The sequence below is a fragment of the Ipomoea triloba genome, chromosome 15 (assembly GCF_003576645.1).
Source record: "Ipomoea triloba cultivar NCNSP0323 chromosome 15, ASM357664v1".
NCBI lineage: Eukaryota > Viridiplantae > Streptophyta > Magnoliopsida > Solanales > Convolvulaceae > Ipomoea > Ipomoea triloba.
This window is the reverse complement of record NC_044930.1, coordinates 2,346,273-2,362,746: the sequence shown is the minus strand read 5'-3', so window position 1 is coordinate 2,362,746 and position 16,474 is coordinate 2,346,273. Positions and strand designations below refer to the sequence as shown.

Below are 16,474 nucleotides of genomic sequence, written 5' to 3'. Positions count from 1 at the left end.
ACCACTTTGGTCCTCGACAATTTTTCTTGCTCAATTAAGTCCTCGACTTTGAAAAAATTAATCAATTTGGTCCTCCGTTTATTTTGGTGTTAAACAACCGTTAAATCAGGACCAAATTGGTAATTTCGCTATAGTCAAGGGACCATTTGGGTAATTAATTTTGACTGAAATGATCCATTGACTATAGTGAAAATTACCAATTTGGTCCCGATTTTACGGATATCAAATGGTAAAATAAATGGAGGACCAAATTGGTTAATTTTTTCAAAGTCGAGGACTTAATTGGACAAGAAAAATTATCAAGGACCAAAGTGGTGAAATCCCAACAGTCGAGGGACCAAGTCGGTAATTAACTCTTTTAGTTTATGACTTGTGTTTGTGGAGTCCAGCGTTCCTAGTTTACTTTATTTTTTTTCTATGTGGAACAACTCAGAAAATAAATGTTAATAGCTTTTATTGACTTGGTAAAATTTGAACCTTCTAAAGTTAATACTCCGTATTTAAAAAGGGGATCCGGGATCATGAGCTGGTGTATATAGTGACGTCATAATGAATAAAAAATATTTATTTACATGTTATTAAAGGAGTGAAAGAGACATAGAAAGATGCGAGAAAAAAAAAATACTCCAAAAGTAGATACTAGGGCACATGAACTATTAAAAAATATTAGATCAATGTTTACAAATTAAAAAATATTAAATCAATATTTGATTCTTTCTTGCAAACACTCTATTGGTCAAATCAGTTGCACAATATCTTTCTAGTACAATTTATTATTTTTCACGGATCTATCGGCATTGTTTATGGTGTATATATTTGGGTAGGAGGAAAATAAAAAGGAGTATGATAATCCACATTCATAGGCATTGGTGCATAAACAAGAAAGTTTTTGGATATACTACAAATATGTATTGCCATGGTTGGTAACAAATAGTTGTGGCAAATTGTAAACCATCACTAATCCATTATTTTCTGAACTTGTATAAAAATGAAGAGTTCAAAACAAAGGCTTTTTAACTCACACAATGCTGATCTAAGCCTCTGAGGCACTCTCGCCTCCTACAGCTTCATAAAACCAAGGCCTCCTTTGAATGAACCGTAGAGCTCGTGAGATCGCCTGAAACTGAATATATCTTCTACCCGAACAACGTGTTGTTCAACCGGCTCATTTTGGTGTGCCTTGCACTCGGCAGAATGAGAGCTGCCGTATACTTGGACGCTTAGTGACTTCTTCAGCGGGGCACCAGCTTTTATGTGTTCGTCGAAGAATTCAATCAGGTCTTTTTTAGTCAGCTTCTTGAGTGCTTCAACCTGTTAGATCATTGCCGATTATAGGATTCAGATTATAGACTCTAAAGTCTAAAACCTTACCGCCCCTCCAGAAAAATGAGGTTTCTTACCATAAAAAGTCTTAACAAATATGATTCTGATAGACAGATAAGTATATGAGATCTTCATACCTCATGTTCCCTCCTGTCAAATTTTAGAGTCCCATCAAAAATTTCCCTCCAGTAAAATCGAGATTCTTCTCTTAAATTCTTGTGCTTCTCAAGCTTCATATCGATAAGTGCAGTGACATTGCTCTGTTCCATTACAAGATCACATTTAAGGGCAACAAAGCAGTGGAAATCAAGAACTGTAAACATAAGAAAATATAGTACTGCACTATGTTATATAGTATATGCGCTCTAAATTTCTCCGAATATCTCTTGTATTTGAATATAGTATGAAATATCTACTGTTCTAATCAATATATGTTTAGTCAAAAGAAGATGTCTCCCAAATTTTGTGCTGATCCCACTTCACAGTGTTCTTAGTCCCAGCACTTGATGATTATCTGCTCACTCTCAGACATAAGCTGTTCTTAATTTAACAGTGCGTAATGCAAGTAATAGGTCAAACGGTTGAGACTGAAGCGTGATGAATGAAACATGGGTAAATTGTTTTACTGAGCTCACCTTAAATTCATCATCTGCCATCTCATAAAGTTTACTCTCAAACATCTTCAAAAATTCCTCGACTCGTGAGTCAATATGTTTAGGGTCCTGCCAAGCACAACATAAGACGTGAAGACCGGTGCTTAACACTTGTGAAATGAAGAAAGGATAGAAATTATGCCCATACGGCCATACCTTAGCTGTAGATTGAATGATAAATTGCACTCCAAGAACACCGAAATCATTCCTAGAAATAGAGAACTCTTAGTTCCATAAAACAAACAAACAAACATCTGCTAGTGAAAATTCAGTTGGAAACAAAACTACATACCGTTGCAGAAGCACAGTAATATAGCCAAGTTGCTCAACTGATCTAAGTTGATGAAAAGCTGGCTGCTTTGCCGTCAGAGCAAAAAGCTGAAGTTTGACATTCAGCAAGAAATCATCCTGATGCACCTGCACAATGATGCAACGATTGCTGTCAGAAATGAAGTCAAACTGGCAACGCATAGGAAAATTCAAGGCACAAAGAACAGACCACAACCTGCTATAAATGAAAGATAAAAACTTCAAGAAGCTACTAGTATTAACCCTCTTACACAACTAAAATAGAAAAAATAAATTCAAAAAAAATCCATAAAAGAAGATATTTGAACTCGCCTAGTCTATTTGGACACAGTGAAAAGCTCTGCCCAAGGATGCCCACAGTGTGAACACCACTCAAGAGACCAAATTCGTGTTCTCCTTGAACAATCCCCACTTCTCAACAGCATTTGAGATTGAGGTTAAACGGTCACTTTATGCAAAATAAGTAAATTGACCATACATTTCCAACAAGAAGAGTAAAACATGTGTATTTTTTCCTTGTTCATTTTATTTGTTAGTACCTGTATATAATGATGGAGAGCAGAATTTTCATCACTTGGATTCAAGCCTTCTCTGGTGTAAATGTAATGTTTCCCTTTGTCAAGCCTAACCACTCTGTTAGTCAAATGTTGAGATGCAAACAAAGCCTGAGACAAAGGCTTTGGCCCATTGTAGAAAATATCCTCGACAAGCTTTATCATTGACTCTGCTTCAGTTGGTTCAATATTTCCTGTGAAGAGTGAAAGGGTTGGTGATTTAACACAGAAACAGGAAAAGTGAAATCAAAGCATGAAATCCAAGAAATGTAACAACCTGCAACATAACATTCTAAGAAGGTCCTTGACAGCATCAGAGGATAGAACTTCAAGAGATGATCAACTTCAATATGAGGTAGAAGTTCGAGTGTATCATTCCAAGGCCATGTTTGGTCTTGCAACATTAGAGAACAATAATACATAGCCTGTTGATATGGCTGCTGGAATTTTAAATTCTGCAATTCCTTTGTTACTAATTCCTACAAGAAGACAAAAAAAATCAACACCAGCAATAGATCCAGTCAGCAGCATTTTAATTGGAAGCATATTCAGAAAAATATTAAAATAGTTATCTCAGATAAACTAGAAATTAGAACAATCATGGCGAGATTGCATAAAAGACTGATGGTAAGGTCCTATTTTGACTACAATTGAGATCAGTACATCATTAGCAACAGAAAATAGCAGATCCTCACCTTGATCACACAGAATCTATCAGGTTTTACTTCAAAATTTGCAATCTTTTCGATAACTGCTTCCAATAAGACCCTCAACTTGTGATTATATCCAAATACCGTTACCTAAAGGAAAGTGGAAGTGAACAGAAAATAAGACAATATAAATAAACAAAGAAGATCCTAAATGCAAAATGGTAGTATCATATGATAAGGGGGGAAAAAAAAAAGAAAAAAAAGAAGAAGAGGTATTTGCAAAGGGATAGTTGGCATAGCCTTTTTAACCATGTAGTAAGATAAATCTAAAAATTATCGAAGGAATGTAAAGAAAAGGAAAAGAAGATGAATACCTGAAAGCCACTACTTGTGTTGCTTATATTGTAATACAGACCAGCAACCTGTGCATGGTATGCTGAAAGATTGAAACACAAATTTCTGTTTAAAATTTAGTTGCAGAAACTCTAAGACTGAGCACGAGTATAATAAGTGTCAACAATACTGGAATACATACCATATTCATTCAAGTAGTCCGTCAACAAACGGGTAAAAACATCTGTAAGAAGTTCCGACTCAGGAGAAGCTCCACTATAAGGACAATTGAAGTCTATTTTAACATATGCCTTTGGAGACGAAAATGTTGTATCTGGCTTATACCACAACCTTGAATATGGTGACTTTCTCAACAAAGTTGGAAGTTTCGTCTGTTGTGAAGGTCAATACATTAGAATTTTTTTTTAAACAATTAAAAACACAGTAAATTATGTAGAGTTTTTCGCACTTTCTCTAAGGCATGCTTCAGAGATAGATCAGTTGGAATGAAGACATTGGGGGCTGGAAGATGCAGATCTTCAACAGGGGCTTGATCCATCCATTTCTAGAAGAAAAAAAAATGTCAATGTCTTAATTGAGGATTATTGATTGATGTTGGTCTAAACACCTAGACCACAGAGACAAATCAAAATCACTTATATGGTAGACAACTAGAAAGAAACCTGAATCAGTGAACCATCGATTTTCTCCAAAGAATATGCAGTTCCATACCAAGGCTCACTTGTATCAGTATGCCCCTGAAACATGGTTGACTCCCAGAAAATTCTGTTGAATTTAGAAATAATAGATGAATCTAAAAGTTAAAGATGGGAAACCATATAAAAAGCATGTGTCACATAGACAGGCAGAAGTATTAATAAGACTATTCTCCTCCAGCTCACATGCCGCCTCAATCCCTTTTTTGTATTAAGAATACAGGAATTATTTAAGTACATTGTTTGAGAAGCTCTTTACTAACCTCACATTCAGAGGAGTGAGTTCATTTAAGAATGACTGGATAATGCTTGCATTGAATTTTGATGGCAAAGATGATCCTACCAGCCAATCTTCTGGGGGATAGTGCTGAAAAGCAGCATCATGACAATCATTAAAACTTTCATCTGTCTAACCAGAATTTAAAATACTGGCATGCATGCATTATGCCAAACAGAATATTGGCATTGGTTTAAATACCTGCATATTCATCGCAACATTGACAACATAATCAATGGGCCGAGTCTTGTCTTGATAGTGAAATCCAGTTTCACAAATAGCTGAAAGCTTCATAGAATTTAAAATACAAATTATTTAAAAAAAATAAAAAATAAAAAAAATAAAAAGATAAATAAGATTGTAATCTTTAAAAAAGATAACAGAATCAGCAATAGAAGGCAAAAAACCATCAAGTTCTTTAGCAGTTGACTTTGCTTGCTAATACGCAATACATATGTATCTGCTAAATTTGTGGGTATAAACTTCCATTTAATTATTCCTTTATCAGTATAACTGTATAAGACTATAAGTGCTGCAGAGCTGTCATGAAAATTGCATTCTAGTATTCTCAGACATAAATGCGAACAAAATTGGATGTACCTCATCAAATATCCACTTGCAGGGACCAGCTTGTTGCAGGAGGAGGATAAACTTGAATAGCAAACCCACAATGTCCTCAAAATGCTCTACAATATTTTTATAGGGACACATATCAATTTTCCAAATTTAAAACACAGTTCCTCATTGTCCTTCTGCAAAGGAAGAGACAAAATATTGGGTGTATATGACATCCACCCAAAAAATCAACACACCCGCAGATGTGCCTCACGCACACACAGACACACAAAAAGAAACTTTAAAATGGTGAGTATGGAAAGTGACAGAAAGTTTTCAGAAATAAACAAAAGGAAACAAGACCAATAGCCTCCATGTCCTAGTGCCCAATAATAACCACAAAAAAAGGAAAGAAATAACTTACCATGACCAGCATCTGTCAAGTCAATAACTACTCTAAAGAATGAAAACTCAAAAGTTGAGTCTGATTCACCAGCAGATAAACTTGTAGCCCAACCTGCAAGAATGTTAATAACCAAAACCTTTTGTAAATATAGAATTCCAAATATATATGCTCAAAGTTGAAAGAGTGACCTTTCAAACAAGATATGATAGATAAAATTTCTGAAGTGGAAAAACCCACCCAATTTTTTCAAGATGTAAAACAAAGATCCCTCTCCTTCATGGCCAATCAAGTGACCTAGATATCTAGTAGGCCCTTCCATATAATGACGTATGCCTGGTGTTATAGGCCATATAACTCTTAACTTATGCCCTTGCTTGATCGGAACAGTCTTGACAAGAATCTGAGGGAGAAAACAGTAAATTAAGTCATAAGGGTGCATATCCTACTATACATATAAAGATAGAGGGATGGTTATGACCTTAAGATTTATGCTCTTTTTCCATCCAAATTGTTTCTATATTGTGTTTTAATGATTGTACTTTTAATTGTTTGGATGTACCCTTACCCCATTAACATTCCAATTAAGTTTTTTTTTTTTTTAAATCTGTTTGTTTAATGTTGTACTTTTAGTTATTGTACTTCAAATTAAAGAGATAAAAAAAAAATTATTAAAAAAACCACAATATAAATTCAACAAATATATATATATGTGTGTGTGTGTGCGCGTGCGCGCAAGTTTTTGGTTTTGAGATTAACATATCCTACTAATTTCAAAACTAAAATAGATGTAAAAATTTTCTATCAAGTCTTGTTAATCAAAGTATACTTAACTCTATAATTATGAAATATATTATATATTTCCCACTAATTTCAAAACTAAATTTTCTATTAAATCTTATTATCAAAACCAAGCTAACCCTATTAAACACCTTTATCAAATTCTGTTAGTACAGATAATTTGTTTCTAAATAAATGCTTTGGATTTTACAAATTAATTTTATCTATTTCTTATTATTTTTTCTTTAATCTATTTCAATATAATCATCATTTTAATGTTGGACAAATACATTGGGCACTCATTTTCACGCAACGCACATGCCGTTGCTAGTAATTAAATATATTTGGTTCACATTAACTTTGAAAGCTTCTGTGGGTACATTGAACTGAACAAAGGCTAGGATTAAATAATAACTGAATCAAATATCACCATGGATATTGTTCATTGCGATTACTATTAACCCTTATATCAGGATAACTAACATCATTCATTGACATGTTTCTATGCAATAAGCCTTATACTGCCAAGTGCCAACCAGGCAATGGTAGCATTTCTACATCATTGTGGGTTATGGGATTCTCCAGCTAATGTTTCCTAGGATAATGTAACACAGAAGATTGCATATAGATTTTCCTTAAAACAGTCAAAGGGGTCAATATCATCCTAAGCAAAGCTATTGATTACTGCTTCAGCCTACAGATTACAGATCTTGCTCAATAGTTGAGGGGCAGAATCAATTCTTTTATCAGTTTTACTTCTTTTCTTTTCTTTTCATTTCTTTCTTTTTTGGGTGATAAGTAGAATATTTGCTTTTTTGGTTTTACTTACTACTCTGCTAGCAATATTTATTGAAGTGTTTTATTGATTTTCCATGCATGGGCTTGCAACCACTTGGTGCTTCACATTTAAATCCCTCTATTAGCAAAATTTAATAATGTAACTTGACAAAATAATACTCTTATTGCACATATGGATGTTTTTTAGGTTTGGTGGGCAGGGTTGTTCTACCCCAGGCCAGGTGCAATATCAACCATTCACTCATCTTGAGCCATACATCAATAGATGAGAAGTGGCCAGTTCCATTATTCCAGGCCTAGGAAAGAACAATCCAAGTATCTCATTACTAGTTTTGAGTGAGAATGATACAATTGTTGACTTCAGAAGCTTTATGCTGATTTATTGCCATATTGGCAAATAACTAAATAAACAAACATATAATACACTCACACATACAATCAGTTAAATTTGCAATGTGTTGCATTCTTAGCCTCATTTTGCTTATATAGTATACCCAAGTACAAAAGACCAGACAGTTACACATCATACCTGAAGATGTTCTGCTGTGCAAGGCTGACCAGAAAAATGTGTACGAATTCGATCAATATTTCGGATTTCTTGGAATTTGCTCTGTACCAATCTCTCAGATTTATCAAGGCTATCTGAAATATACACATTAAAGAAAGAGTTCAAAATATTTGGTAATGCAATATAGCAAATACTGTATGAGAAAATAATTGCACATACCCTTTGAATATATGACTAAATGCATGAGGTTCGCTGAATAATTTTCTTCATAAAATTTGAGAAGTTCCTGTCTTGTATCTAGTCCTTTTGCTTTTGGCCTGACCTCCAATGTATCCCAACTTCCTGTGCATGATAAGAAGATGGAAGACATTAACATTGCCAGATTACATAAGCCATATATATATATATATAGTGACTACCTATGCAAGAGCTTCAAAATGATAAAACAAAAATCCAATATGTGTATGTAAATATCACAAATAGCATTGAGAACCTGTGCTGAACTTATGGTACGGATGACCTTCCGCGCTAAGATGTTTGTGAAGCTGCAAAGATTTTTTTCCAAAGAAGCATCAAAATTAAGATTTCTTCACCAGAATAACCAATAGGTCATTTCAAATTTGAAAAGGAACCCCCCCCCCCCCCAAAAAAAAACCATTAAATACCTGGTTCATTCTCCAACCATCAGAGAGTAGATTCTTTTGGTGTTCTGCAGTATGACAATCACCAGTTAATATCTGTAATAGAAAGAAAAGATCATCTAGGTGCAAAACAACACCACTTAACCAGAATCAACAGCTTTAATTTCTCTCATAGTAGCATCCGGTGACATCAGTGGCTTGATGAAGAACTGTGCAAACCTGAAGAACAAACTTCATGAGAAAACCCAAAAGAAACTTCAAGAGGAAAAAATGTAGAACTGGGAGGGATGCTAAAGGAAACATAACATAAAAGAAGTAGTTCATGAAAAAAAAAAAAAAAAAAAAAGAGTTATACCTGTCCAAGGCTTCTTCAAAACAATCAGTGTTAACATCAAAGAAGTAGTTTGTGTGCTCAGAAGAAGTAAAAGCATTTGTACTGCCTCCATGCTAAACAATAACAGAAGTATATATAAGGATGCTTTAAATACTTAACTTTTAATTTTGGACTACATAATTTTAGAAAAACATCGAAGTGAAATAAATAAATAAAAACATTGACAGAACCAGCAAGCAACATCAGTATAGGAAAGAAAACCTAGAAAATTAAAGCTTTTTATGGAGTGTGCCGGTAGCCAAAGGAATGAAGAACAGAGATGCGAAGGCAGATAAATTTTTTTGAAAAGAATGGAATGCAAGTACCTCTGTGATATACTTTGAGTAACTATCTTCCTTGGGATACTTCTCACTTGCATAAAACAGCATATGCTCTACAGTACCAAACACAAATCAAGAATGTTACATCTGGCTAACAACCACTACAACAACAGAAGGCAGCGCATGCCAGAGTGCCACTAAACCTTCCACTCATTTAGCTAATTGGCACACATAGGGGATAACTAAATCTTGCCCTGATTCCTTGAACCTCTAACAAATTTGTACAGAGAAACTACTAAGAACACTTGTTAAATGTCTATATTATTCAAGTGTGTCAATAAAGGTGATGTATACTATTTATATGATATCAAGAACAGTGGGCTTAAAGGTGAAATTTCATTGGCAAGGAAAATGAATAGTAAGCAATGCAACAAAGAATTACTTCATTCTGACTTCAGCCTATTGCCTATTAATCTTTTAACAGCAAGTTCCTTCTCCACCAAAGCTTTTCTGTTTTCTTTTTTCTTTTTCCCCCCTTTTCCCAATAGGTAGGTACAACTGTACAAGTGCTATTGCCCAAGAAAAAAAAAATGTTTACAGCATGAAGCTGCAGTTATCTATAGCTTTCAGATTAAATCACTAGTTCAGCCATAACTGCATCCCCATAGTAGTTAAAAACAGTGATTTAGTGAAGCAGCCATAGAAACAACCTCCCCAGTCCCCACACTGCAGCAAATGACAACATATGAAGACAAAAATCACGGTCAAAGCATGGGCATTATATACCTAGGAAATGGGCAAGGCCTTCAAGACCCTTTGGATCGCTAAAGGCACCAACCCCAACATCCATGGAAGCAGCACACTGCACACAGCGCAGGTTAAAGCATTGATTACGTTTCAATCGAAGTCTAGAGCATTAAAATTCAACGAAATGAGTTCCCCTAAAATACAATTAAAACATAATTGTTTCCGAAATTGAAACCTTATCAGTTTCAGGATCGCTGATGAGAAGGACCTCCAGGGAATTCGGAAGCACGATTCTTCTGTACTCCCGTTTGTCCGTTCGAGGCTTCGTTATCTCAATCACATCTTCCCTCATTCCAACAGCCATTCTCTTCCTCCACTGCCGTCAACGCCTAATTGGATACTGTATCTGTGTGTATTCTGTAATTCTATATATATCTAATATCTATATAGAGAGAGAAATGAGGAAGAGGATGAATAGAGGACTGTGGTTCTTTCTTCGTATTGACTTGAGGGTTGGGATTATTGTGTGAGTCTGTAAATTTTAGAGGAAGGGACGCGCGCATGGATGAGGAAGATTCTTTGCTGATTCTTGTGTAACAATTATATCCTGTTTGGTTTCCTAGTAAGTCTCCAACATCCTAACCAAACAAAATAACGAAGGAATAAATCATGATAACTCAACGATTTATTAGATGGGAACTCGTGTTTGAACTTCACAAAAATTCATATTATGTGTTTTTGCCTACAATTTGTCACGGACACATTATTGTGTGAATTGTAGTTACGGTCTGCACAGCTGTGTGGACCACGGTTCAAAACGACGTCGCTGAATAATGTAATTATGTGTTAGAATAATAAAACTTATGAAGTAAGATAATGTACATTATAAGTTATAAAAATGTATATTGCAACAGGTTGTGTGAAATATATATGTGTGTGTGTGTATGTGAAACGACGTCGTTTTTGAACCGCGGTTAATAAGTATTGTTAGAAACCAATTAAGCTGCCTTTATGAACAACAATCTATCTTAAATCTTGGATTGAAAGGTAAATTTATTATATTTATGTTCATCTTTAATATATTACAAAGTTATTTTTACTACACTAAAATATTTTAGTAAAATTGTTATATTTTAATACATATTTATTTCATCTATATTATGTTAATAATATTGCTTGTATATGATAATAAATCTAAACTTTAATGTATATAAACACTAAATTGCATACACATCATATATATTTCATTCATTTTGTAGTAAGTTAATAACTTTCATTTTATTTGTTCATAAAAACAAAGCTTATTGTATATAGATATTATAAAACTAGTAACCTAGTATTACTATCTATACATATTTTAGAAAAAATATATTTAAAAATATACTCATATATTTATGCAATTATAGTGCTTGTATACTTGCATCCCTCAAGGCCTCAAGTCTCCCTTCTGTGAATAAGATTATGAAATAAATATGAAGCAAAATGTGCTTACATTCTCTAATAAATACAAGAAATAAAAGTTGAACAAACCAAAAATGGTGGTATACAGTATTGCAGACTACCCTTTCCCAGATGAATCCACAATGAAAGCTACAAAACCCATTAAGCCATGGATCTTCCACTTCACAGGTCTGCATCCTGGCATAATATTTTGCAGATGGAGAAACAACCACACCATTATAACTTCCCTACCAATTAAGAGAGTTGTCTCACTGGTTTGAGTATGGTAATCATTTTCCCCTTTTGGTGATGCCAATGTGACGGCTGGTGAAGAAATCGGCTATATGGGAAGCCAAAATCACCAGTAGTCGCTGCATGAACAGGCTCCGTCCTGAAAACAGTGGAAGCGGCTTGAATCCCGGATGATTATTCTTCTCTGCACAATCGTTGAGATATATTTCATGGCGGTATGGCAGTCGACACAAATCCGTAGATTCTTGAAGACCTTAATTGGTGTTCCGGGTGGAGTAGAAATAACGCCAAATGCAACTGCAAGCTTTTCGCTGTGATAGGATAGGTTCTGCTCTTTCTGCTCTTCTTCAACATCGTGTAGCACCATATCTGTGTCCGGGATATAGCCATCTTCTTTCATTTTCTTTGAAAGTTCAGCCAAGAACTCGTATATTTCTTTAGATCTCGGATGTGAATCATCGCCAACTAAGAAAACGTGGACTTTCCTCTGGGCGTGAATCCAGCTCTTACCCGGTTTCTTTACCACTCCTCTATCATCCATGGTTTTTCTAATCCTCGCCACTTCATCCCATTTACCAGAGTTCGCATACATGTTTGCAAGGGTGACATAAGTAGCTGCATTATCAGGCTCTATTTCAAACAGCGCTTCAGCTGCTCGCCTTGCAACTTCGAGGTTTCCATGAATTCTGCAGCCACCAAGTAACGAAGACCATAGGAACTTATCGGGCTTCATTGGCATTTGATTTAAAAGGTCTTCGACCTCTTTAAATCTTCCTGAACGACTCAATAAATCAACCACACAAGCATAATGATCTTGAGTATGTTTTAAGCCATGTTTTTCCTTTATCGAGTGGAAATACTCGAGCCCCTTATCAACTAGCCCGGCATGGGTGCATGCAGAAAGAACCCCAATAAAGGTAATGTGATCAGGCCGAATACCAGATTCTAGCAGCCGCTCAAAATACACAAGCGCCTCGAGGGGTTGACCATTTTGGGCAAAACCATTGATAAGTGAAGTCCAAGAAACTAAATCAGGTCTTGGAAGCTGCTTAAAAACATTATAAGCACTTTCAATATTTCCACATTTGGCATACATATGAACAAGGGCACTTGTAGCAAAAGCGAGAATATCATACCCATACCGCACCATGTAACCATGAATTTGTTTACCCAGACACTCGGTCGTTTGACATGCACAGGCATTCAAAAGCCCAGCAAATGTAAACTCATTTGGCATAACGCCCGAGTCCAACAAATTTGAGAACAACGAAAAGCCCTCGTCCCATCTCCCATCCTCAAAGTACCTATCAATCATTGCTGTCCAAGAAACCACATCTTTATCCAATGTCCTATCAAAAATGTGCCTCGCTTCATCAACGCTCCCACATTTTCCATACATGTCAGACAATGCACTCCAAACAGCAGCATCTGTATCCAACCCGGTCCTCATAATATGGCAATGAATCTCCTTCCCCAACCATAAAGACTGAATTGAAGCTGAAGCCGCCAGAGCACTAGAAACTGTAAATTTATTAGACTTACAGCCCTCATATCTCTGCATCACTCCGTACAACTTCAGTGCATCTTTAGGCTTGTCATGCCTAACATAACCTGAAATCATGGCCGTCCAAGAGAAGTTGTCTCTCTCAGGCATTTCATCAAACAGTTTCCTCGCATCCTCAATCAACCCAGCTTTCGCATAACCAGAAATCAAAATATTCCAAGAACACAAGTCCCTCTCACCCATTTCATCAAACACTTGGCGGGCTTCCGAGGGCCTCTCACATTTGCAATAAAACTCAATAATTCGATTGGAGATGAAAACCCCGGGCGTAAAATTCGACCTTTTTAAGTGGGCGTGCACTTTCCTCCCCTCCTCAAGCGCTCGCTGCTCAATGCAGAGCTGGAAAAGTGCCGAGTATATGGCAGCAAAAGGGTAGCCGATTTCGTTTTCAAGTAGTCGAATGGCATCTTTTAAACGCCGTTGCTGGCAGAGTATATCAAAGGCGTCCTTGAATTTCTTCTCCCTGCACAAACGGGTGATGAGTGAATCTTTGTTATCTGATTTAAAGAAGGTCTTTTGAGGGTATCGAGTCTGCTGATTCGATAAAGAAGAGAAATGCGAAGGGGAGCTGAGAGTCGTCTGCAAATGGGTGAGGCGTGAAGGATGATAGTGAAGACGGTGCGGTGTTGAGTTGAATAGTGATCGGAGATGCAAAGCACGTTGTCTCATTGTAGATATCGCCGGAGAAGAAAGAGGCGCGCCTCATTCAATACTCCAGCTTAAGTTCATTTTGGCGCCACAAGCTCTCCAATTTTATTTTATTTTATGTTTTATGCTTTTTTTTTACCCCTATCCCCTGAACACTTGAGAGATAATACCAGATAAATCCAACTTCAAACGACACATGAAAGAATAATCAAACTCTTGAATTGTGACCTTCCTTGACTTATATACGAACATCATGTTTTACTCCCTTGACTACCTGTTTGAGACAAATAATGTAATACAGAGTACTTTTGAGAGTAGTAGTAGTACATATTCACATTGATTATGTAAATAAAAATGCAAAATTAAGGAAAAATAATTTGTTTTTTCTCTCTTTTTGTTCATGTATTTATACAAAATAGTAATTTCGGTCTCTTAATATCACATAAGTATTATTAACTTTTTAATTTTCACCAGGCATATGGATCGTTTTTTGTTTTATTTACTGGTTAATGAAAATTTTAATTGTTTTAAAATGAAAATTATAATTTTACCCCTATATTGACTCGCTTGCTCCACAAGCACAATATAGAATATAGATGTTATAAACATTATTGATCTTCAATAATAAGGATCAATAATAAGGTAAAAAAAAAGTTGAAAATTACCACATTATGAAAATTTCAATGATCAGTAATGTTGACATCAATTATCAAGGAATTAAAATCTCTATTTCATATAAAAAAAAAGGGACAAAAAATTGCCACACATTAATGTAAATGTTATAAACTTTTACCAGCTTCACATTAACAAGTATCCAAAATTACCACATTATAAAATTTCGATGGCCACTAATGTTGAAGTCAATCATTGATGAGGAACTAAAATTCATATTTCATATAAATATGTTAACAAAAATGCTATTTTTTTCAATAACTCATACTACATGCAAATTCGTCTAATCACAATAAGTAAAATAGAGTAAAAAAATGATTTATAAATTATATTCAGACACATACAATTGAAGATCTAAATGATCCCTCAGGTGACGAGAAAAACTTGCAGTCATTATCCAAGGATATACACCAGACCATGTCTAGTAGGTTTGACCAAAAGGGTGTTGACAAGAATTGAACTTGTAATCTTTTAGTACGAAAACCGTGCTCTACCAACCTAACCACCCTTTAGAGGCCATGAGAGTGAGTACACTCTAACTAGGGTTAGTAATTAGCATAAGGAATTCAATTCTTTAGTCTGTTGAAGCTTCCACATTAGCATTAGGCTTCTGTGCCAAGAAAAAGTAGAGTGGAGTGAAAATGCCTTTCCTGCATCATCAAGTGTTGAAACAATCTCAGATTCATCAAGATAAGCAGAGAGTTAGCAATATAACAACTTCAATGTTTTCAAAATTTATCGTCGTTTGGTACAATTCTCACTAGAAGTACGATAACCACATTTGCAACACGAGAGAGAGAGAGGCAGAAAATTGACATTCGCTACATTAATAACGCAAGACAACTAGTTTTCGGTCCATATGACTAAGAAAGCCACGCAAAACGACGAACTTACCGTCCTCCTGCAACGAGTGCATCTGCAGCTTTCTCGAGGAAAGCTTGGACTCTTTGGCTCCCCTCGGGAGCAAGGCGTAGTCCTTCTAGTATTTTGACCTAAAATTGAAAGAAACAAAAATATATCAATACAGATGTGAACTAGAAATGGCGTTTCAGATGATTATACATAAGTTGGATGAATAAAAAAATTCTATACATATATCATTACAAACAAATTCTGGAACGATATTAACTTACCATGTTTCTGGTGACAAAACGCCCAAAAGCTGTAACACGGAAGTTAGCTATCGAGATATGGTTTTTGTCCAAAGGAAGATACCAAGGCACAGGAGAATCAGCTGCAACATCCTTATCCCATACAACCTTATTTTCCCAGAGGGAGAAAACGAGTTAAGACTACAATGCAAACCACTCCATTCTGATAATAGTACGATATTAGTAAAACATGGCAACATAAGAGGAGCAAAAACAAGGGCAAGACACTGATAAAATACAGATTTGGTGACGGTTAAGGTACCTACCTCAAAACCTGCAAGCTTAAGTGCTTCAATGCACTCTTCCGTTGATCTGATATCAGGAAGTCCATTACCGAGCTCTACCTCATTCTGGTAAAGCAAGAAGAGTCAGTTTTTATGCCAAGGGACCAGGCCAAAATTATCGAGATTGCAAATTTACCTTTATCCTTTGGTGTTCTATGTTGTTTGGATTAAAGGAGTCAGTGACACACCAGTCGGAAGCAGCAAAATATTGGCCAGGTTTCAGAACTCTGTAAATTTCTTTATAGCAATCGAGCTATTCACGAAGCAAAATTGGCAGGAAGTTACTAGAAAGTCAAGTACACGACATGAACAAAAATTAGCGGCTGGGAAAATTTTCTTCCACTCTCTAAGTAGTACGGGGCTCACTATACATACCACATTTGGTGCGTGGCAGGTAGCTTCTATTGCAAATATTGCGTCAAAACTATTGTCCGGAAAGGGCATTTTCATGAAGTCAGCCTAGATAACAATGAGGAATGCATCAGGACAATATTCAAGTTTGAAACAAGTTTTTTTTTTTTTTTTTTTTTTTTTTTTTTTTTTTTTTTTTTTTTTTTTTTTT

The 16,474-nt window shown here is 35.6% G+C and overlaps 2 protein-coding genes and 1 pseudogene across 2 annotated transcripts; all 3 read right to left on the bottom strand.

Moving 5' to 3' along the window:
- Window positions 1-842: 842 nt before the first annotated feature.
- Window positions 843-10,435, bottom strand: LOC116006578 (insulin-degrading enzyme-like 1, peroxisomal). Its single transcript, XM_031247010.1, has 26 exons — window positions 10,137-10,435; window positions 9,941-10,016; window positions 9,200-9,267; window positions 8,856-8,947; window positions 8,646-8,719; window positions 8,525-8,568; window positions 8,353-8,404; window positions 8,079-8,201; window positions 7,881-7,993; window positions 6,014-6,176; window positions 5,795-5,887; window positions 5,416-5,501; window positions 5,017-5,103; window positions 4,802-4,905; window positions 4,506-4,608; window positions 4,292-4,387; window positions 4,025-4,214; window positions 3,864-3,925; window positions 3,535-3,639; window positions 3,117-3,318; window positions 2,825-3,033; window positions 2,269-2,393; window positions 2,133-2,184; window positions 1,959-2,045; window positions 1,461-1,583; window positions 843-1,311 (listed from the first exon to the last, which is right to left on the bottom strand). Exons 1-26 carry the CDS (start codon window positions 10,263-10,265, stop codon window positions 1,060-1,062), a joined length of 2,910 nt encoding a protein of 969 aa, XP_031102870.1. The 5' UTR covers window positions 10,266-10,435; the 3' UTR covers window positions 843-1,059.
- A 911-nt stretch (window positions 10,436-11,346) lies between these two features.
- On the bottom strand, window positions 11,347-13,931 carry LOC116006207 (pentatricopeptide repeat-containing protein At4g37170). Its single transcript, XM_031246506.1, has one exon. The coding sequence runs from the start codon at window positions 13,824-13,826 to the stop codon at window positions 11,700-11,702; it is 2,127 nt and encodes a 708-aa protein (XP_031102366.1). The 5' UTR covers window positions 13,827-13,931; the 3' UTR covers window positions 11,347-11,699.
- Window positions 13,932-14,779: 848 nt separating this feature from the next.
- Window positions 14,780-16,474, bottom strand: part of LOC116006189 — a 4,556-nt pseudogene continuing 2,861 nt past the window's right edge.

Bases quoted from the DNA above. Each gene is read 5' to 3' on its own strand.
- LOC116006578 (XM_031247010.1), bottom strand. From the start codon at position 10,265: ATGGCTGTTGGAATGAGGGAAGATGTGATTGAGATAACGAAGCCTCGA. The intron at 3,926-4,024 runs GTATGTATTCCA...TCAATCTTTCAG, and splicing joins GGACTACTTGAATGAATATG to CATACCATGCACAGGTTGCT. The intron at 1,312-1,460 runs GTATGAAGATCT...ATGATCTAACAG, and splicing joins TTGACAGGAGGGAACATGAG to GTTGAAGCACTCAAGAAGCT.
- LOC116006207 (XM_031246506.1), bottom strand. From the start codon at position 13,826: ATGAGACAACGTGCTTTGCATCTCCGATCACTATTCAACTCAACACCG.